At 41.0% G+C, this 24006-nt stretch overlaps 1 protein-coding gene across 1 annotated transcript in view; it reads right to left on the reverse strand.

The window, feature by feature from the left end:
- ZRANB3 (zinc finger RANBP2-type containing 3) overlaps positions 1-24006 on the reverse strand; it is a 158620-nt gene that overhangs the window by 22591 nt on the left and 112023 nt on the right. Inside the window, exon 16 of the mRNA XM_063429370.1 lies at positions 22259-22360. Within this exon, the coding sequence (XP_063285440.1) occupies positions 22259-22360 (102 nt within the window). The remainder of the gene's footprint in view (positions 1-22258; positions 22361-24006) is intronic.

The following is a 24006-nucleotide window of genomic DNA, read 5'->3' on the forward strand; positions in this document are numbered from 1 at the left end:
TTTGTGCAGTAAACACTTTTTTTCCAGAGAAAATTTAGTGTTTACATTAGAGCCTAGGGATACCTCCACTGGCCACTCCTTGGATAGCTAGTAGAGGTGCTTCCTGGGGCAGTGCTGCACAGTGTGACTGACATTCAATGTCTCCACTCTCTGCATGGAGACACTGAACTTTCCTCATAGAGATGCATTGATTCAATGCATCTCTATGAGGAGATGCTGATTAGCCAGGGCTGCATTTGGCTTGTGCTGGCTCTGCCCCAGATCTGCCCGCTTGACAGTCTTAGCCAGTCCAATGCTTTCCTATGTGAAAAAAATTGATTGGCTTTGAATAACATCCCTGATGATGTCAGCCAAGCAGGGAGACCAGGGACAGAGCCAGCAGCAGTTGAATGGAATAAAGTAAGATTTTGCTATATTTAGGGGTGCAAGTGGTGGCCAGCGGGGCTAATAGTTAATTTAACACTGTAGGGTCAGTAATACATGTTTGTGTTCCTGACCCTACAGTGTTTCTTTAACATAGGTGGCAGCATCTATTCTTTAGTCAGGACCTTCAAAAGATTGCTAAATATTCACTCTAATCAGGCAAACAGGGGAGGGAAGAACAAGTAGAAAATTGGGACAAAACCAAAATGTGGCTGTCTGCTGCACAGTTCTGTTACTGTATATAAAACCAGATGGGACATCTCCAGCTAGTAATCCATAAAACAATAAACCTAGCTCTTCTACTTCCAAGAACATTGAGCTCATCTGCAATATGGAAGAGGGTACAAAACAACCAATATGCTTTACGCCAAATGCCCTTCGAGCTATTTCAAAGTAGAAATGCTGTTTTTAGCAGGTTGACATGAGGCAGATTTCTCTGCACTTCTCATCTGCTGTGCAAATGTAGACCAGAAAACGTCTCTTCTGTAAAACGCAGCAGGAACTGAGTGCAACATGTAATTACAGAGCTATACACTTGACATATGCAGAGAGGACGTTATTGGAGAGGTTATTAAAGCAGAGCGTTCAGAAACAGGCCTTGAACAACACTTTATAAAGTAATAGCACAGATAGGTTCATTATGGATCGATCATGTCAAACCATTTCATTTGACTTTTAGAGATTAATATAGACGCAGGGGGTCACAGTAGGTTTTTTGCAAAATCTCTTGAAATGGTGCCATATATGACGATATTGTACATGGCAAAAAAATAAAAAATAACTGCAAAGAAAGTTGGCAAAAGACATTACAAACAGAAAATGTCTCGTTAGACTAAAGTGACAAGTTGAAGGGATATCCGGTGTAGCGCTCTAATAGTAGTGGATATACAGAAATAATAGAAAGAAATCCTAACTGTACCTTAATAGATCATATACTTTTATGAGTAGTATCACTCTATTCAGGGTAACCTTAAACAAAAAACACAAATATACAGAACATAGTGCAACCTGTATACAAAGTGTAAATACAAAAAGGGAGTGCGTAGATAACTAACTCACACTTTCAAGAGCTATCACACTAGCTCAGGTATATGCGCCTTAGGGTCCGTAGAGGCGACCCTCACCCTCCTTCCAGTCCAAGTTTTCTCCAGGTGCAATGTCCTAGGTAATGGGTATAGGAGGGAACATATAGCGTAGTACAGTCTATGTATATAGGAGGTATAGTACGAGGTAATGTAGATATACTCACAAACCCGGAGCCAATATATCGGCTCGTTTCATAAGGTGTATGTGGTTAAGGACCACATTCCTTCTTTGTTAAAGCAGGTAGAAATAAAATTTCATAAGTATGAAAGATATATATATGTAATTTATTATAGAAATTTTTTTTATAACATGTAACTTTAAAATAGTATGTAGATAAAATAACACTAGTGGCTTATAGTCCAAAAAGCAATTCTGTCTGCTCACTGTTCATCCAGGACGCGTTTCACCAAATTGGCTTCCTCAGCTGGAAAAAATGTTCAGAAGATATTGTGGACTCCTTCCTGCTTATATACCTTTATTAATTGTGGGCTTCAGGCTTGTATTTCGCGGGCAATTTCCATGGGAACGGAGATGCCCTGCGTTTCAAGCCTCCTCTTCGTTTAGTTACTTCCGGGTATGGTCACTTCCGGTTTCGGCTCCATTAGCATCATGCGTTCCACAGTGCGTTCCACAGTGCGTTCCACCGTGCGTTCCACCGTGCGTTCCACTTATATGGCCGTGTTTGAAACTGTCCTTTGCCATATTAGTGGATGTAGTCCTCGGAAAATTTATAAAATTGCATCAGAGAGAGTGGCAATGCATCCAATGTACATACATTAGTTTATATATCCCTTGTGAGCCATATGTGTATATATATATATATTTATCACATGCATGGCTATTTATTTGTGTGGTTAAAGAGACAGGTACTGATCTAAGTTTATCAATTTTTTATATATTGAGCTATTTAAAAACCCTAGTGATTATCACATTAGGTTAAAACTTACAGGGAATTTATAAAATCACAAGAATGTAATATGAAGTATGGGTGGGAGCCCTATATGGAAAAAACTCTAAGGGCAATGGATGAACCCCAGAACAAATTGATTTCGAATAGGAGATATACTAGAGGTATAAATATATATATATATATATATATATACATATAAAAAACTTGTAATATCACAAAAAAGGTGGCTTAGTAGGACCAATAAATACCATACACAACATGCTTACTAGATAAAAGGGAAATACTAAAAGGAGTAGATAAAATCAATCAGTTAAAAAATGGCACATTTCAAAATCTGAATTAAGACCGTACGGAATGAGACTATTTAATTTAAAAATCCATTCCATTTCTATTTTGCTGAGTTTTAAATTAAAATTTCCTCCTCTCCAATCTTTAGATATTTTATTTATTCCCAGAAAAATTGTACCCTTTATCTCACAATTATGATGAGTTTTATAGTGTGATGACACGCTGTGTTTTTCGAAGCCTTTACTTATATTTCGACCGTGTTCTTCTATTCTTATGTGTAGAGCTCTTGTGGTTTTACCTATATATTTTAGCCCACATGGGCATTGCATGAGGTAGATCAGGTTTTTCGAATGGCATGTTATAAATTCTTTAATCGGATATTCTAGCCCTTCATTACATGTGAATTTTTTTATATGCCTTTTTTTTATTTTCCGTTCTTTTGCAGGCTAAACACATACCACAACCAAAAAAGCCCTTTTCTGTGTTTAAGAAAGTCATGCCAGTATTGGGTTTGTCTTTAATAAAGCTGGAAGTTAGGGACTTCTTTAGATTATTGACTCCTCTGTGAATAAAGCGAGGTTTCTCCGGGAGAAAAGTCTTTAAAGCTGGATCTTGGAGGAGGATGTGCCAGTATTTTGACACTGTCTTTCTTATTCTATAATTATTAGAGCTATAGCTACATATAAACGGAATTCCATTATTAATAGGTTCCTCTTTCTTTTTGTATTTTAAGATGCTGGTTCTCTCTATTTCTTTAATTTCCTGTCTTGATATTTCTAATTTTGACTCTTCATATCCCTTTTCTATGAAATCTGATTTGATTTTATTGGACTGAATTTCGAACATTTCTACATCTGTACAATTCCTTCTTATTCTAAGGAATTGTCCCTTAGGGGCATTCTCTAACCATGGTAGGAAGTGGCAACTGTCTCTTCCTATAAAGCTATTGGCTTCAACAGTTTTAAAATGATTTTTAGTTTTAATAGAACTGTTCTCTATATATATATGCAAATCTAAAAATATTACTTCTTTTTTGCTCCAGTTGCTTGTTAATTGGATCCCCCATGTATTGGAGTTTAAAATATTTAAAAAGACAGATAGATCTTCCTCTGGTCCCTCCCATATAAAAAAGATATCATCTATATAACGGCCATAGGTAACCAAGTTCTCCACCCAGTCATGCTGGCCATAAATAAAATGGTCTTCCCAGAATGCCATAAACAGATTGGCATAACTGGGGGCGAACTTGGTTCCCATGGCCGTACCCTTAATTTGGAGAAAGAATTCTTCATTATACCAGAAATAATTTTTGTTTAAAATAAGCTCTATAGCTTCTAAAATAAATTGTATTTTTGTCGGGGTAAGATCTGAACTATGTTCCATAAAGTGTTTCGTTGCTTCATATCCGTATTTATGTGGGATATTACTATATAATGCTGTGACATCACAGGTAACTAGGAAGCAGTTATTATTCCATTTACATTCATTTAGAAGTTTCAGCATCATCATCGTGTCTTTAATATAGGATTTGGTATTTTTAACTATGGGTTGTAAATGTATATCGACATATTGAGACAGCCTACTAGATATCGAATCTATTCCCGCCACAATGGGTCTCCCCGGGGGATTTTTTAGATCTTTGTGGACTTTCGGTAGGAAATAAAAGACAGGTATTTTAGGATATAAATTATTTAAAAAATGGAATTCTTTTTTATTTAAAATTTCTAGGTTCAGCCCTTTGTTAAAAAAGTTTACAAATATATTATTAATTTCATTACTCGGATTATTGCTTAGTTTCTTGTATGTTTCCGCATCGTTTAAAATTCTTTCAGCCTCCCTATGATAAAATACTTTAGACATTAACACTATACTACCCCCTTTATCCGCAGGTTTTATAATGAGGTCTATGTCTTCTTTTAGGTCCTTTAGAGCCTTCTTTTCTTGTACACTTAAATTTTGGTTAAACGTTTTTATTTTATCTAATTTTTTTATGTCTGTCATAACCATGGTCTCGAAAGTGGTCATTTTTTCCGAAATCATATGTTTTGGGTAAAATTGTGATTTTGATTTCAAATCTGTATGTGCCCTATTCTCTGATTCCATTTGACGTTCTATTGGGTTTTTCAGGAAGAATTTTTTTAGGCACAGATTTCTCTTGAATCTATTCAGACCCACCCATACTTCATATTACATTCTTGTGATTTTATAAATTCCCTGTAAGTTTTAACCTAATGTGATAATCACTAGGGTTTTTAAATAGCTCAATATATAAAAAATTGATAAACTTAGATCAGTACCTGTCTCTTTAACCACACAAATAAATAGCCATGCATGTGATAAATATATATATATACACATATGGCTCACAAGGGATATATAAACTAATGTATGTACATTGGATGCATTGCCACTCTCTCTGATGCAATTTTATAAATTTTCCGAGGACTACATCCACTAATATGGCAAAGGACAGTTTCAAACACGGCCATATAAGTGGAACGCACGGTGGAACGCACTGTGGAACGCATGATGCTAATGGAGCCGAAACCGGAAGTGACCATACCCGGAAGTAACTAAACGAAGAGGAGGCTTGAAACGCAGGGCATCTCCGTTCCCATGGAAATTGCCCGCGAAATACAAGCCTGAAGCCCACAATTAATAAAGGTATATAAGCAGGAAGGAGTCCACAATATCTTCTGAACATTTTTTCCAGCTGAGGAAGCCAATTTGGTGAAACGCGTCCTGGATGAACAGTGAGCAGACAGAATTGCTTTTTGGACTATAAGCCACTAGTGTTATTTTATCTACATACTATTTTAAAGTTACATGTTATAAAAAAAATTTCTATAATAAATTACATATATATATTTTTCATACTTATGGCTTTTATTTCTACCTGCTTTAACAAAGAAGGAATGTGGTCCTTAACCACATACACCTTATGAAACGAGCCGATATATTGGCTCCGGGTTTGTGAGTATATCTACATTACCTCGTACTATACCTCCTATATACATAGACTGTACTACGCTATATGTTCCCTCCTATACCCATTACCTAGGACATTGCACCTGGAGAAAACTTGGACTGGAAGGAGGGTGAGGGTCGCCTCTACGGACCCTAAGGCGCATATACCTGAGCTAGTGTGATAGCTCTTGAAAGTGTGAGTTAGTTATCTACGCACTCCCTTTTTGTATTTACACTTTGTATACAGGTTGCACTATGTTCTGTATATTTGTGTTTTTTGTTTAAGGTTACCCTGAATAGAGTGATACTACTCATAAAAGTATATGATCTATTAAGGTACAGTTAGGATTTCTTTCTATTATTTCTGTATATCCACTACTATTAGAGCGCTACACCGGATATCCCTTCCACTTCCACTATCTTTGATAGAAAGATAAGCACGGTGGCATAGCAGCTCACAACAATATATAACTTTGGAACTATCCAGATTACTGACCTATATACATAAGCGCTTGTACTTCCTACTCTAAAGTGACAAGTTCTTCAAACCAAAATCTTTCTAGAGGGGACTCAACTTGCTCTTGTAATGAAATCTGTGGATTGTGATTTCGGTTGAGGAGGACCATTCCCTATCTCTCATTTCTAAACTAATTTGTCATTGTTTATTTGATTTTTTTTTCCCATACAGTGACAGTGCTGTGCACCATGGTTATACGAAAAAAATCAAACAAATCATTGCTGGAGCTTAAAGGACCACTATAGGCACCCAGACCACTTGAGCTTAATGAAGTGGTCTGGGTGCCAGGTCCATCTAGGGTTAACCCTGCCTGCTGTATACATAGCAGTTTCAGAGAAACTGCTATGTTTACAATAGGGTTAATCCAGCCTCTAGTGGCTGTCTCATTAACAGCCGCTAGAGGCACTTCCGTGCTTCTCACTGTGATTTTCACAGCGAGAAGACGCCAGGGTTTATAGGAAAGCATTGAGAATGCTTTCCCATGGACTGGCTGAATGCCGCGCATGCGCATTCAGCCGATGACAGCCGAAGGAGGAGGAGAGTCTCCAGCGCCGAGGGAGCCCAGCGCTGGAGAAAGGTAAGATTTTAACCCCTTCCTCCCGGCGAGAGGGGGGACCTATTAATACTATAGTGCCAAGAAAACAAGTTTGTTTTCCTGGCACTATAGTGGTCCTTTAACCAACAATAACCACCAAATCAGCAGTGGGAAAGTTTAAGTTAGCTTTGGGTGGATGACCAAATGCCGTAAATTAGAAGCACATTTAAGAACATAGTCAGTTAGCTGTTTATTTATTTATTTATTTATTTTTACTGCACCTAACATGTCCCAGTACTACATTTGTTTACTAATAGTGTTGTAGTTGGCATAGAGACTGAAAATATGGAAGACATTTTTTTTGGCATAGGAGTTTTCTTCTAGGCAGAGAAATCTTGTGAAAGATTGGTCAAGAAAGTAGTTTTTTTAATTAGATTGCTAAAAACATAAAAAGACTGTGCTTCACATAAAAATAGTTTGATACAGTATTGTCAATACGATATTAATATGTGTTGGGTTGAGCTGCTAGCACGAAAGTGTGAATTCTGGCAGACATACAATAATCAGACAGACAGCACAACCCACAATTATTTGGACAGCGAACTAACAATGGCTGCAGTTTCGGCTAGTCTGGGCATCTTTCATGAAAATACCCAATATCTGGTGATGTCTTAGGGCTCAAAAACATCAAGCCGACATCGAATTCTGCAATCAAGTAGAAATATGGTAACTGTAAGGTTACTGCTGCCCCTTCAAAATATCGGGACTATTCACACACACACACACAAAAAAACAATATTAAAGGGATACTCTAGGCACCAAAACCACTGCATCTTAATGTAATGGTTCTGGGGTAAAGAAACTGTCCACTGCGCGCTGCTTTTTCTGAGAACAAGCAGTGTTTACATTGATGTCTAAAGCCACTTCTAGTGGCTGTCACTCTGATATCCACAAGAGGAACTTCCTGAATGTAGTAGTGCAAAGACTGCAGGACCGGTTTTCAGATCTCTCTATACAGGAAAGGATTAGCCAAATGCAAGCAGGGGTGGCTAGGGCTGCATAAACAAAGTGATTTAACTCCTAAATTGCTGAGAATTGAGGAGTGAAACGTCAGAGGCATGATCCATACACCAAAACGGCTTCATTAAGCTAAAGTTGTTTTGGAGACTATAGTGTCCCTTTAAAACTTATACTCTCCCCACAAGGCACTTGCCTTTATTTATATTTATAATCTTTTCTTCTTGCGCCAAATCTCAACATCTGTGTGCAGCCATTTTGCTCTCCTCTGTTTGCCCTTCAGTGGGATAGATTTTAATGATTGATTGTGGGCAAATTTGATCGGTAACTAAATCAGAACTCTGCTTGAGCTCCATCCATGGAAAAGTGTTGTGAACTTGACTACTATACATGAGAAATGTAGTCCCTAATCTCATGTAGAGAAGAAAGAAATAGAGCACTCACACACAGGAAGCTATAGAGTAGAAGACTAGATAACATTTATTTTTGTTGACAGAGCGGCTTTAATGGACAGTACACTGTCACTCCTGAATTTTTGGGGGCTTATGCCTATTTAAGCACTGTATGGTTTGTAGGACGTTTTTAAAATATCCACTACGTGGCGGCAATGGATTTAAAGCACATGGAATGTGCTAATGTAGGAAGAAAAAATAAATAAAACCGGTTCAGTCCTCAAAGACAAGACATCCCACACAATTGTGTTTCTACATTTTGTTTAAAAGTTTTAAGGCCAGATTTGGGAAACTAGAAGATGGACACACCGTGGGAACAAGTGATGTGGAATTATTAAAAATTATTATTGTACTTGTATTGAATTATTGTACTAACTCCATTTTAACCTTATATTGTGACAATCCTCCATTTTGTCCTCCTAACCTGACTTCTTCAAATCCTCCATTTTGTCCTCATGACTTAACTTGTTCATTTTAAAACTACATTACGTGACTGAACTTCTCAACCCAATTAGTACAGTAGACAAAGACTGTGTTTTCCTACAAGGACAAATACCAGGAGGTGCTGGTTACTCCTTAAGACTTGCCGGCTACTCCTTAGAATTTGTAAGATAGTATAGTTTGAAGGCCATAGAACACAGTAGTAATGAAATGTTCTATTCATAAGAGACCTTGCACCTGGACATAAAGCCTGATATCATTGACCGTGTAAAATAACGCTTAGGACCCCCTTATCCCCCCCGTGTCCAGAATAATCCCACCTCTGATGGGTGGGCACGGGACTAACCTCTTAATTTTACGAACCAATAGGTAAGACACTAACCCCGTCACTTAACAATTAATCCAATTGATGATGTTTGTTTGCTGATATTCTAATAATTAATGATGACGCAAAATGCCTCTTAAAAGGGCCTGCGCGCCCGCTTTTACTGGACTTGCCAATAAACTTTCTCGAAGTTATTTTAACCTGAACCTTGCGTGTCAGACTTAATTACTTCAACGTATATACGCAATTTAATTTTATTGATTTGGACAGGAACAGATAGACTTTGAACATTTTGGTTTACTTTCAAAAAGTACCATAACAACTTGACGCCCAACGTGGGGCATCGGGCTATGTCCGGCCGGTGAGCCGTCCTAAGGAAGACAAGGGTGGACGGAGGAATCCAGGGGGAAGGAAGGGAGATTGATCACCTCCAGATACACGGTAGAGACTTCTGCAGAGCCACCGGTACGTTCCGGCCCCTTTGATTGACCCGTCCACGTGTCTGTGACTGCTTCCCGGGAGGACATCAAAGACAGGTAATATCTTGCCCGGTGTCCCGTTACTCACTTGTTTACCTGCATTTTAGTCTATCTGTTGCCTGGGTGTGTTTGAATTGTTTGCCTGTTTCCCCATTTTGAGATAAAGGGGGGGTGGACCTGCAGGGGATTTGCCTGGGGTTCTGTCTTGCTTGTTTTCCCCTTTTTGGGATAAAGGGGGGTGGACCTGAGGGGATTTGCCTGGGTCTTCGGTTTGTCTGCTTATCTGTTTGTATTTTGCCCCTTTTTGGGATAAAGGGGGGGTGGACCTGTGGATGTGTTCCTGGGGGTCTTCTGTTGCCTGTTTTACAGTCTAGCTAGCGTTTTGGTAACCCACAGCTTCGGCTGAGGGGAGTCCGGTTTTGGTAACCCACAGCTTCGGCTGAGGGGAGTCCGGTTTTGGTAACCCACAGCTTCGGCTGAGGGGAGTCCGGTTTTGGTAACCCACAGCTTTGGCTGAGGGGAGTCCGGTTTTGGTAACCCACAGCTTTGGCTGAGGGGAGTCCGGTTTTGGTAACCCACAGCTTCGGCTGGGGGGAGTCCGGTTTTCTTTGGTAACCACAACCCTGAGCGCTGGGGCTTGTGGAATTCCAGTTTTCTGTTTTATTTGTGAGGGGGACTCTGTTTCCTGGGGGGATTCAAGTAGGCATTGCTTGTTTTCCGCATCACGTGGTAGTGAGACTTATAAAGTGGGTTTTATAGGGGCACTACGGGAGTGAGGATAGACGTGGCCACATTCTTGTGGACTGCAGAGTAGAGAGAGGCTGACGGAACTCGGACCGGTGTCAGTTGTTTTCCGTGGCCGCTGGTAGTGAGACTTACGAAAGTCGTTCTCCGAGCGGAGACACTACGGGGTTGAGGGAGGTGACTTTGGAGTAAGCACATGAGTAAAGGAAAGGGATTATTGTTGATTTCATTTGAACTGTGATGTATGCACTGTATTTCAATTGTATTGTTGTCTTGTTTGTCTAATTAGGAGTCTCATGAACTCCTGTGTCTGTCTCTAAGGATTTTCCTTGTCTTTCATCTTTTCTATACTTCCTATATTATTATACTATCCACTCCCATTCCTCTTAAAAGAGAAGTGATTGGTCACACACTTCTCACCTCGCTCCAATCCGTGTCTACCACCCCGGGTAGGCGGATTCAGTGACTAGTCTACGTTTTGGGAAGACGCACCTGAGAAAGTCCCACGGTTCTCGGGTGGCAGTCGAGCATTGTAGACGTTCTTGTTCAGTCTTCTCTCTCTCTCTCTATATCCAGGACGCTGGTATAGGGGTAAAGGGATTATGGGACAGGATTTAAGCAAGCCCAGTAAGGGCTGGTTAGCATGTGATTTGGTAGAAAACAGAGAGGGTGAGGAGATGGTTAAAGGTGTTGAAAAGATTGCAAAAGTATGTAAAATTACTGTACCAACGGGTGGAAGATTGCAACCAGAAAGTTGGCGTAAGTTACTGGCAGAAATGAAAGGCAGGCTTACAGATAATGGTTTATTAAAGACTGCTGAAGCATGGTACAGAGTAGCGAAGGCTATTCAGCTAGAAGGTTGGGTTGAGGAAGAGATAAATCACAAAGGTGTGAAATTGTTTGTGTATCATAATAACTGTGTTACTGGAGTTTACCCTCAGCCAGCGCCCCAAAGTGGCGCCCAGGGGACGTCTATCCCCAAGGTTCAGTCAGCAGTAGGTGATAGCCAGCTGACTATGTTCCCCACTCCCAATCCTCCTAACACCCATCCCGTCACCTCCCCTGTCTGCCCGGTCCTGAATTCTGATGGATCTTTCTTTTCCCCCTCCCCGTCTCTAACATTCCCATCATCCTCATTCATCCCTACGTTACCTGCTGTACCTCCCCCTAAAATTTCACCTGCCATTCCTTCCCTACACTCTCTCTCCGTTAATGATCCCCTCCCCTCTTCCTCCGCCCAACTAACCACCTCCTCCACCCTTGCCCCGGCTCCTCCCTCTACACCCACCCCTACCAATCCCTCTCCGTTCCCTCCCATCTCCACCCCAGCTCAATACCCCACCTCCTTCCCCTCCCCAGCCTGGCCCTACCCCTTCCCATATCCCATGGCCCTGCCCTATCCCGGATATCCACTCCCCACTCCCCAAGCCACTCCCCAGGTTCCGGTCATGCCCAGTCCGGCACAGTCTGCCCCGGATGTGCCCTCTTCCAACATGGCCGCCGCTTCTTCCCTTAACCCTAATGTAGTACCTTCTCCGGCCACCAATATGGCGGCCCCCAGTTCGGCCCTGATGCCGGTAATCCCCGGTGACTACCTATCCCCAGGTTATGACTCGCTAGCCACCCCTGCATCTGGGGCTCGTTCCCAACCACCGATCCTTTCACCTCATTCGGGCCCTGCACCACGCAAAAGAGCCAATATCATAGAATTCGATGATGACGAGATGGACAGGGTGTCCCATGTCTCATCGGAGCTTGCCGCGGGAGCCCCAACTCATCGTTCTATCGATGACCCCTTTGGCCACAAGGGTCGGGGAGAACAGGCCCCTCCTAAATATGTTGCTTTCAATCCCACTCAAGCTAGTGCTCTAATGAAATCACTCCCCGACCCAGAAAAACAGCCTATGCCCTTCTACCGAGGGGTAGTTCAAATTCAAAAGACTTATTCCGCCGCATGGCGTGATCTACTGAGTATTTGTGCTATTAAAGCAGGGGATGCATATTGGCCGAGCATGGCCCGACACCTCAGTACTGATCTACTCAGCAGTGATGTTGATTACCCCTCTGGAGTAACTTTTTGCACTCAACTAAGAGAATGGGCTAAGGACAAACTTGCGGATCAGGCTGCTGGCCTTACTGATGTTATTCAAGAAAAAGGAGAATCAGTGGAAAGGTTTCATGCAAGACTGTACCAAATGTTCACAGATTTGGGGTTTGATCTCACTGACAAGATTCATTCACAAATGTTGTCCGGTGCGTTTGTCCAAGGTGTTAAGGACCCAATACGCAAGGGAATCATTGCTGCACGCCCCGAATATAAGGTTGTTCCCCTAGATACTTTACTCCTAGTTGCTAGGGGCCTAGAGTCTGCCCAGACCCTTAGAAGGCCAAATTCTGCTCCCCTCATGGTGGCACGCACTACCCCTATTCCCAAGGGTACCAGACCAGAGGAAGGTGTTTGTTTTAATTGCAAGGTCAAAGGGCATTTTAAAAGTGATTGCCCGGAACCCAAGAGAGAGCCAAGAAAGCCACACAGGCCTGCCCTGGCCCCTAAGGCTGAGAAGGAGGTTCCAATAATTGAGGAACCAGATGACTAGGAAATTGGCAAGCCTGTGTCATTAACCCCTGTTATGGCAGTGTCTACAGGGGATAAGGGGGGGGCACTTGCTACAGTAACTTTGCCTATTGAAGGCCACCCTACCACATTTCTTGTTGACACAGGTGCAGCCCGTAGTGTTCTAAGAGAACAAGACCTGCCAGACCCATCTTTCCTGTCCAATATTGATGTCTCTTGTGTTGGAGTGGATGGCCAGCCAAGACACAGCCCTTTAACAACTCCACTACGAGTTGGCTCTAGCCTGCTTGCTCGTTTTGTGGTATCCTCCACTTGCCCAATTAACCTGTTAGGTGCTGATGTTCTCTCCCGCCTGCAGGCATCCATCACCTTCACCCCAGATGGGCAAATAGAAATGACTACACCCCTATCTGAACCGGACACCTCAGCCTTGTGCTCCTTGCCTCTGATGCTGCATTTGGAAAAGCCCCGTGAGAAGGCAGCAGAATTAAAGTCCAATTTCCCAGAGGTATTAAAAACACAAGTGCCCGCCAAGTTATGGTCCTCAGGCCCAGAGGACATAGGTCACCTAAATGTTCCCTCTGTGGTGGTTAAGCTTATTCCAGGAGCTAAGTTACCGAGAAAACCACAATATCCATTGAAACCAGCACAGGCTGTTGCCATTTCTACCCACATCAAGGCACTCTTGGAGAAGGGTGCTCTAGTGAAATGTAAATCTGAATGTAACACCCCATTATTCCCTGTGAAAAAGAAAACTCCAAAAGGTGAGCCAGAGAAGTACAGGATGGTTCAGGATCTCCGTGCTGTCAATGAAGCTACCGTCCTGGACACCCCCCTTGTACCAAATCCCCATACTCTGCTTTCTGGAGTCCCACCATCTGCAAAATTTTTCACAGTCATTGACCTAGCAAATGCCTTTTTCAGTGTCCCACTGGACCCATCCTGCCAATACCTGTTTGCTTTCACCCATGAAATGCAACAGTATACCTGGACTGTTATGCCCCAAGGGGCACAAAATTCACCAAGTCAATTTGCAAAGGCCATGGCCACCATCCTTGACCCATGGCAAGCTGAGCACCCAGAAGTTGTTCTGCTTCAGTATGTGGATGATTTGCTGCTCTGTGGAGATGACATACCCACTACTGAAGAGTGCTCAATTAGTCTGCTTTGTTATTTGGCAGAACAAGGATGCAAAGCTTCGCTCATCAAGCTACAGTTCTGCCAACCTTCAGTAATTTTCCTTGGACATTGCCTATCTCAAGGTACCAGACATCTTACTCGGGACCGGGTAAGAGCTGTGCTGGATATTCCGCCTCCAAGGACTTCTAAGTCTCTTCATGCCTTCCTAGGCCTCATTTCCTACTGCAGAGCATGGATCCCAGAGGCCTCCCTGCTCATGCAACCTCTCTATGACACACTTAAGTCTGACCCCTTCTGCTTAACTAATGAAGCTCTGGACAATTTCAATGCTCTCAAACGTGCCATTGCTTCTGCTCCTGCCTTGGACCTGACTACTCCAAACCTTTTAAATTATTTGTCTCTGAAAGACAGGGCCATGCAACAGGAGTTCTCACCCAAACTAATGACTTAAGAGGCCGCCAGAGGCCTATTGGATATTTCTCATGTCAACTGGACATTGTGGCCAGAGGGACTCCTTCCTGTCTCAGGGCTGTTTTTGCTGCGAGGGAACTCATTGAAAGAACCTCAGACTTGGTCCTTGGCCACCCTCTGGTTGTTTTGGCCCCTCATGACATCTCTGCCATCATCAACCAAGTCCAGCTTAAGCACGTGTCTCCGGCCAGACACCTGCGCCTACAGTGTCATCTTCTCTTGCCTGACAACATTTCCATCCAAAGATGTCAAGTGCTTAATCCGTCCACTCTTCTTCCACTCCCTGAGGGGGGTATCTATTATGGATTTATCACAGATGAAACCTACATCTACCTGCTCTGTGGATGTATCAAGAAAGTCATGCATCCACATTTGTCATTTTATGAAGATGAGACACCTCTTTGTGAAGGCCCGGATTACGCCTTCTGCACCATGTGGTACAAGCCGAACATTACTCCTGAACCCTGCTATGAAGATGAGCTTTACCACTGGACCGATGTAAAGCTCACTGCACAAGACTTCTATTGTGACTCTGAAGGCAATAGCATGGTCTTGATCCAGCTACCTCAACAACTTAACTACCTTTACCGTCATTGGGACACTGCTATCCCACATATTCCTGTTACCAAGTTGAAGACAAGGTCATGGAATGATCTTGGGCCCATGGCAAAACTATGGGCCACCATGAATGAAGAACAACTACAGGAAAATGGTATTGTCAAATACCCAACAACTGACCTTCTAGAAGCATGGCCACGCCATTTCCTGGAAAAGGAATTTCAAGATCTGGTCATAAAGAATGATTATGACCCAGAAACACCTCATGACTGTTTTGAACAGATGAAAATGGAAACAGTGCACTTACCAACTGTGCATGAGAACCCTTTACCAGATCCGGATTCTACCCTGTTTGTGGACGGATCAAGATATGCCGATGAAGGAGGAACATATCACACAGGATATGCCGTAACCACAACAGATGAAGTTATCAAATCATCATCCTTACCGCCAGCAATGTCTGCGCAAGAAGCTGAATTACAGGCTCTGACTTCAGCATGCAAAATTTCCAAAGGAAAACGTGCCAACATCTATACAGACTCAAGATATGCTCTGGGTGTGGCACATGACTTCGGCCTAATTTGGAAGACAAGAGGATTTCTTACCACCGCCGGTACACCAGTCAAACACAGCACTGCAATCAAGGAGCTAATGGATGCCCTCCTACTCCCCAAGGAAGTGGCCGTTTTGAAAGTCAAGGCCCATGGGAAATTGGATACAGATGAAGCAAAGGGCAACCATTTGGCTGATCAGGCTGCTAAGCTAGCGGCCAGGGATCTACAGGAAGTGGATGAAGAAGTGTCCGGACAAGAAGAAGAAGAAGTCCCTATTTTTGCTCTGCAAACTCTTCCTACTGATTTGCGAATTTTACAAGAACAGCAAGCTGCAGTCACTCCTGAAGAAATCCAGAAATGGAAAAAGAAAGGAGCTGTCCAAAAGGACGGAATATATTACAACAACCTCAAATTTTGCCTTCCCAGAAATTTGTATCCAGCAGTTGTCCAATGGGCACATGGGCCTGCACACCTGTCAAAAGAATTGATGGCCGCCCTCATACAGAAGTATTATGAAGCACCTGGAATCACAACATTGATCAATAGCTTTTGCAAGGCCTGTGTCATTTGTGCAAAATGCAATCAAGGAAGACCAATTAAGGTGCCTGCGAAACACCTGGCAAAGCCCATGTACCCCTTCCAGCGAATTCAAATTGACCACATCCAAATGCCCAAGAGTGGGCCCCATGAATATGCACTAGTAATAGTGGACATGTTCTCAGGCTGGCCAGAAGCCTACCCAGTGGCCAATATCACTGCAAAAACAACCGCAAAGCGCCTACTTACAGATATTGTATGTAGATTCGGACTCCCAGAAGTTATTGAGAGTGATCAAGGCCCAGCCTTCACAGCAACTGTGACTAAAGAAATTTGGACTGCTCTAGGGGTGACTCTAGCCTTCCATACCCCTTACCACCCACAAAGTAGTGGTAAAGTGGAGCGCATGAATGGCACTCTAAAAACCAGAATGTTAAAAATGTCACAAGAAACAAAGATGCCCTGGCCAGAAAGCCTACCAATAGCTCTATTTAGTGTTAGGCACACACCTAGAGGGAAGCATTCACTGTCCCCATATGAGGTTCTATTTGGGACAGCACCCAGACTAGGTTGTTATTATCCGCAGCAGTTGCAACTCCAATCAGATGTTTTAGTAGACTATGTAACTGAACTTGCAAATGTCCTAAACAAAATACATGCCCAAGTTTTCTCTTCAATTCCAGATCCCGAATTGGATACAGGTTCCCATAACCTACTTCCCGGAGATTGGGTCCTGGTCAAGAAGTTTGTGCGGAAAAATACCCTGGAACCAAGATTTGACGGTCCATTCCAAGTTCTCCTGATTACCGCAACCTCCGTCAAATTGGCCGGTAGGCCAAATTGGATCCACGCTTCCCACTGCAAGAAATCTCCTGCCCCAGAGGAAGCGAATATCGCACAAACATGTATCTCTGGTACATCTTCTCCTTAATTAGCCTTATGAAGGCCCAGCAAGTAGCCATTACCAAAGACATTAGTGGGTACACCTTCTGGTATAATTCATCATGCACCCAGGTGGCTACTTATACCTTTGACTACTGTGATATTGTAGAATGCCCATTTCCCACACCACAAATCCAGAGCATCTATAGAGATATCCCTCATTCGAAAGACCCATATGTTTGTGTAGTTGATAGACAATGGGGGCACAATTGTGATCATTGGGGGGCGGCGGGATGGAATGCCGGGCCTGCCTGGGGTTACAAACCAAAAAGTGCCGTATCTAAAGTAGATGATCATGGTAGATCCCTCCTCCAGAGGATGACTTTGAGAAAGCCTGGGGGGAGTACACCAATGAAATTAATTCTTAATATTGAGCATCCAAGCCCAACAGATGCAGACCAGTATGTGATGGGGATGTATTGGAAAAAGGGTTCCTATAAAAAGTTAGGGCATTTCTACCTTAAAGATATGTGTAACTCTTCTGAGTGGCAAGGGGCCACCCATATGGTCCCTAACCCATTAAAACCTCATATCCAGACCTTTCAAGACATGATGGCCATTGCTAACCCCACTTTTGAAGATACCATGGCCGCTGAAACAGGTTTTAATGATGTAAATTTATGGTTAGAATGGATGAAATATAATGCCAATAAGCATAATAGAACCGCATGTTATGTGTGTGGCGGTGCCCGGCCTCACCTGGGTACCGTGCCTTTAATCCTACCAGTAGATATAGAAGAATGTGTTTTAAGCCTTTTTACCTATCACTATAATTTTAACAGGTCCATATGTATTGCATGGACAAAGGAGTACCCTCTCCTAACCCAGGATGTCATTAGGAGATATTTACTGGTTGTGTGGGGATTTACAGTTAAGATCCAGAATGGACACAGCGTGGTGGGGGGAGTGTACGTTGACTAAAGCCATTATGCCTATACACATTATCTCTGACACACACCTCAACACCCATGGGCCCAGCCACACTAAGGTTAAACGTGAAGCCCCAGTAAAAGGAAGTTTTGACCCTCACATTTACATTGATGCCATTGGGGTGCCTAGGGGGGTACCCAATGAGTTTAAAGCAAGAGATGAGGTTGCTGCAGGATTTGAATCAATTTTTACCATAGTTACTGCAAACAAGAATTTAAACTGGATAAATTATATTTATTACAACCAACAGCGTTTCGTTAATTACACCAGAGACGCCCTCCAGGGGTTGGCCGAACAGCTGCAAGCCACATCCCAAATGACTTTTCAGAATAGAATGGCCCTAGATATGATCTTAGCAGAGAAAGGAGGGGTTTGTAAAATTTTGCCCGACACTATGACATGTTGTACATATATCCCAGAAAATACAGGCCCTAATGGTAAAGTTACATTAGCCATAGAAAAATTAAATGATCTGTCTGAAGAGTTAAAAAGGAATTCTGGGATAAAAGATCCTTGGGAAAGATGGTTTGGTTGGATGACAGGATGGCAAAAGGCTTTAATGCAGATTGGTATGGCTATACTAATTTTTCTTTTTCTTTTTGCTCTTCTTTTTTGTTGTGTCCTCCCATGTCTGAGAAAATCCCTCATGAAGACTGTTGACCAAACGGCACCCACTTTCACCCATCTCGAAGTTGATGACCACGACTTCCAAGACATCAACTCACCCTGTCTGCCGCTGCAAACAATCCCTTTCGTTGATAAAGTGCAGGAATTCTAGGAAGGGACTAGCTTAGGGACAGCATCTGTCAGTGAATGGTAAAGGCCCCGTGCGGAGAAGTGGTGGGTTAGCTGCCATGGGATACCCATGGGTGTGAAGTGTTCGAGAGCCATACTGATGGATGAGTTAGCCTATTAGGGTCAGCTCTAGGGACAGACTTGCACTTTGCATTAACACCTAGCCAGCGGCCACGGGGTTTCTGTGCCTTTGGGTTAACACATCTTCTGATACTAACATAATAAAGTTTTTATCTCTTAGAATCTAACATTTCATAGGGGGGACTGATGTGGAATTATTAAAAATTATTATTGTACTTGTATTGAATTATTGTACTAACTCCATTTTAACCTTATATTGTGACAATCCTCCATTTTGTCCTCCTAACCTGACTTCTTCAAATCCTCCATTTTGTCCTCATGACTTAACTTGTTCATTTTAAAACTACATTACGTGACTGAACTTCTCAACCCAATTAGTACAGTAGACAAAGACTGTGTTTTCCTACAAGGACAAATACCAGGAGGTGCTGGTTACTCCTTAAGACTTGCCGGCTACTCCTTAGAATTTGTAAGATAGTATAGTTTGAAGGCCATAGAACACAGTAGTAATGAAATGTTCTATTCATAAGAGACCTTGCACCTGGACATAAAGCCTGATATCATTGACCGTGTAAAATAACGCTTAGGACCCCCTTATCCCCCCCGTGTCCAGAATAATCCCACCTCTGATGGGTGGGCACGGGACTAACCTCTTAATTTTACGAACCAATAGGTAAGACACTAACCCCGTCACTTAACAATTAATCCAATTGATGATGTTTATTTGCTGATATTCTAATAATTAATGATGACGCAAAATGCCTCTTAAAAGGGCCTGCGCGCCCGCTTTTACTGGACTTGCCAATAAACTTTCTCGAAGTTATTTTAACCTGAACCTTGCGTGTCAGACTTAATTACTTCAGCGTATATACGCAATTTAATTTTATTGATTTGGACAGGAACAGATAGACTTTGAACATTTTGGTTTACTTTCAAAAAGTACCATAACACAAGTATGTGTGTGTGCATCCCGTACTCTTCCAACACATGTTGTTTTTGATGCTGTACCTCTATGTTCATGTATATACACATGCAAATACACATACAACTAGAATCTACTCTCAGGATTCGCTTGGATTTTGTCACTCAAAATGCAGGCATTCCATTGTAATCTCTATAAAGCAATGTCAAGTTTTGTACGACAGGAGCACTTTAAAAATTAAAAATGGAAATAAATTGTAGACATTACACATAAAACACATCCTATCTAGTGCGTGATGATGATCAGCATCAACAGGGAGTCGGAAAACTCCCCCACTAAGAATGAAAAAGAAACTAATATAAGTGGCACTTTCTACTGGTGACAGATTGTTTTGGTAAAGCACCACCAATATTAACCTTCTGTGCAACAAGCACCAATAACTACACATACTGCCACTAGTCTTTACCAGGAGACAATGAAACAGGTACTAGTGTGTACCCAGCCACTTGTTCCTTTACTACGGCATGGGGTATCCAGGAAACACGTTTTTCCTTGTAGACACCAAGAACTTGTAAGCAGAAGGCGCTGCTGATATTGTAATATTTAATCTAGGATACACAGCAAGGTGTGCTAGATTCCAGCCCGCATTCTATTGTATGTCCAGTGGCTCCATTATGTGTGTACTCTCAAACGCTATATTGCCTAGAAGGTATGATGAGGACAAGACCAACTTTCAATGGCCAAAGTATATTCTACAAAGTACTTGTAGGCATCATCTACACTGACCCGTGGATAAAAAAACAAAACAAAAAAAAAACACTTTCAACATAGCAATTCAAAGAATATATTTATATTATTATTGCCATTTATATAGCGCCAACAGATTGTGTAGCATTTTACAATATTATAAGAGGGGGATTTAACTATAAATAGGACGATTACAAGAAAACTTACAGGAACGAATAGTTGAAGAGGACCCTGCTCAAATGAGCTTGTATATCTACAACATTCCCAGAATGCTGTTCAGCAATATGTAGATTAACGCACAGTGTGTTACATTAGATTCCGGCTTGTATTTTCTTTTGTTACATATAATTATACATCGTTTGTTAATGTTGCACTTGGTGCTTAGCTATATTTATCTTTTAAGATCTCTCATTCTAAATGTGCTTTTTACAGTGGGCTGGGGGAAGGGTTTCTCCTTGACCTGTTTAGGTCCCGCTGTGACTGTGAAAGGAGCTCTCCAGAGACCGAATATGGACAAATAACGGGTTCCTAGCATTCAGCTGAACACATCACATTTTCAAAGGCAAAAGGATGAAAACATTTACAGACAGATTTGTAAACTGTTAGTTTAAGAACTTTTTTCCCAACAGGCATAAGCAATATGGGGCTATGAACATAGGTTCAGTTACACAGTAACAACAATATGCACAGCGCTGTATAAATCTGTCCTTATTATAATAAACAGAAATTGTTAATCAAGTCACAAAATAAATCAAGGTGCGCTGTGTCAAACCTCCGCCAGTAGTCACGTTTGTTAATTCAGAAAGCGGAAAAACCTGCTTAGACAATCCTGTCCAATGGCACGCTTTAAAATTTGGCCAAACGAGTTTTAAATAAATAAATAAATAAATAACATGAATAAAAGAAATGAGAAGAAATCCTTCGCAGGTCCAGGGACAATGAGATCTTCCTTGTATCAATATTACTAAACTTACATTTAATGCCGATACCAGCGACAAAAAACTAGAACAATTTAATCCACTAAACAGTAGATTACATAGGAATATAGGCAAAATAGTCCATTAAACTCAGCCTTCCACATATCTATGGTTTTACAGTAATTAAAATGAATTAAAAGTATCTTTTGCATATTTAACATAAAATCTCGAATTGAACAGCAACCTTAAACTAAAAACACATATCTATATATATATATATATATATACACACACACACATATAGATATATACATATATATATATATATCTCTCTCTCTATATATATATACATACACATATAGATATATATATAGATATCTACCTCTCTCTCTCTCTCTATATATATATATATATACACACACATATATATAGATAGATATATATATTCCCGAAAGAGTGCACTCAGAGGACTTGAATAAACTTCAAATAAATGCTTTATTGAGCAATAAAGTGCAGAAATATGCAGTTCAAGTCGACGTTTCAGTCCAGACGGACTTTTATCAAGAGAGGTCTGGAGTTGTTGCACCGAGGCACTGAACAAGACCGATTAAACTGAGTGCGGGGAACCAGGATTTATATATATATATATATATATATATATATATATATATATATATATATATATATATTTTTTTTAAAGATTACACAGCACAGAGATTAAACGTAGTCTAGCAGGGCTCAAATTTTCCACCCACCACTAACTTGGGCAAGTAGAAAATCAATCCGGTCGAGTATGCTACAGCCTTTAAGGCTTTAAGGCCTAACTAGTAGCATATTACTTTAACGTTTTAGCCTGCACCATATCGACATTCCACCTCCTATAGACACTGTGATAGTATTCTTACCAAAGATCGGTTTGGTTTATGCTGCATCTCTTCAGGTAAATCCTCCCAGTTTCCTAATATGATATCCAGAGGAATAAAGTTACGATTCAGTGGTTCTCCATCCTATAAAGCAATAAACATATCCAGATTTACTACACAATAAAAACCTTTGTCAAGTAATAAGTTTACAAGTTAACACATAGAAAAAGTTGTGTAGTGTTTGCACAGGATATAGTTTAAAGGATCATATTCATAGACAAAAATTGTTTGATTTTTTTTTATAAAATCCCTGTCTTAATCATGGATTTAGACGAGCTTCTGCTATATAGGAAGTTACGAATAAAGGTTAATAAAAAACAGAAGTATAAAACTGGAGCAATCGTAATGGAAGCCAATGAAATGGCTATGCAGCTTTGTTTGTTCGTTTTTCCCCCCCCCCCCTTTATTGTCAGAATTGCCCCGTGTAGTTACAGGACAAATGTACCGGTAACCTGAAATCGTTTTTTTTTTTCTTCTTCTTAAATGAAATATATGTAAAAAAAAAAAAAAAAAAAATGTTTTTGAAAAACTCCTCTCTACCTTTAGTATATGACAAGATTCTTTAACCACATACACATACCAAAGACGGGCATTATTTGAAAGCGGACAGTCTCTATGTTCTTCCCTCCTTCAGCCCCCCTGTACAGAATCAGGGAAAACTATCTGAGACTATCTGCCGGTTTTCAAACACTGTTTGACCCCAGGTGGAGATTGTGTTAAATATAGTATGTTTATGTGTGTAGCTAGATAAATTAGATAGTATATTTTAGATAGAAAAGAACACATTTGATGATAGATATATGAAAAATATACAGATATTACTATGTAATTCAACAAGTTGGTGTAGAATCATTTTTGTTTAATGCAGCTATTTTGGTGTAAAAGTCAACATTCCATAGTCGCTTTATTCAAAGTCACGATTTTGTGAATAACCCTTTATATGGTGTGTGTGAACTTAGTTATTATGGTATGCCGATATGCAGAGAAAATAAGTGACATCTTTGATTTTTCTAAACTCCGCTAGTATGCCTGCGATTCATTTATATCTTTTCCAATGTTTGAGAAATATTTTGTGTATTAACAGATTCACTCTGGCAATAGGTTAATCGCAGCTTTCATTAATGTTTGCGTGTTTACAATTTATCTGTTCAGTTTCAGATCAATACCAGCAATTTATGGATGTGTTACATTAACATACTGAGATGCAATCATTTACCGGTAATGAGCCAGATCAAACAGTTTTAATATACATGCTTAAAATATCACCATGACAACACATAGCACAGAGTTTCCTGTGTAATCAATTTCTTTTTACATATTAGGGACTCGATATTTAAAGACAGTGGTGATGTTAATCTATAGGCATGATTAAGGTACAAGAAACCTCATTAATCAGCTGCCAATAGTGGTATAGAGTCTTTTGTCCACTCGGAAAGAAATGTGTGACAGAAAACAGACTTATAATATATTCCTAATTGATGAGCGGAATTGTATCATATTCCCAGTAGTGTAATAAAGTATCTAATTTCCAATTGCTGCATTGGACAACAATTAAAGTCCATTCTAGCAGCTAACTGCCGTTAAAAGGAATAGTAAATCCAAATGGACAATCCAAACTTTGGACAGGGGGTAACAAAAAAAAAAGTAATAAAAAAAAAAAATCTACAATTTGCTGCATTATCACAAGACTGGGCAGAAACAAACCCGGAAGTTGCTAATCTTTTCAACCA

This window comes from Pelobates fuscus, chromosome 8 (genome assembly GCF_036172605.1).
Source record: "Pelobates fuscus isolate aPelFus1 chromosome 8, aPelFus1.pri, whole genome shotgun sequence".
Classification (NCBI taxonomy): domain Eukaryota; kingdom Metazoa; phylum Chordata; class Amphibia; order Anura; family Pelobatidae; genus Pelobates; species Pelobates fuscus.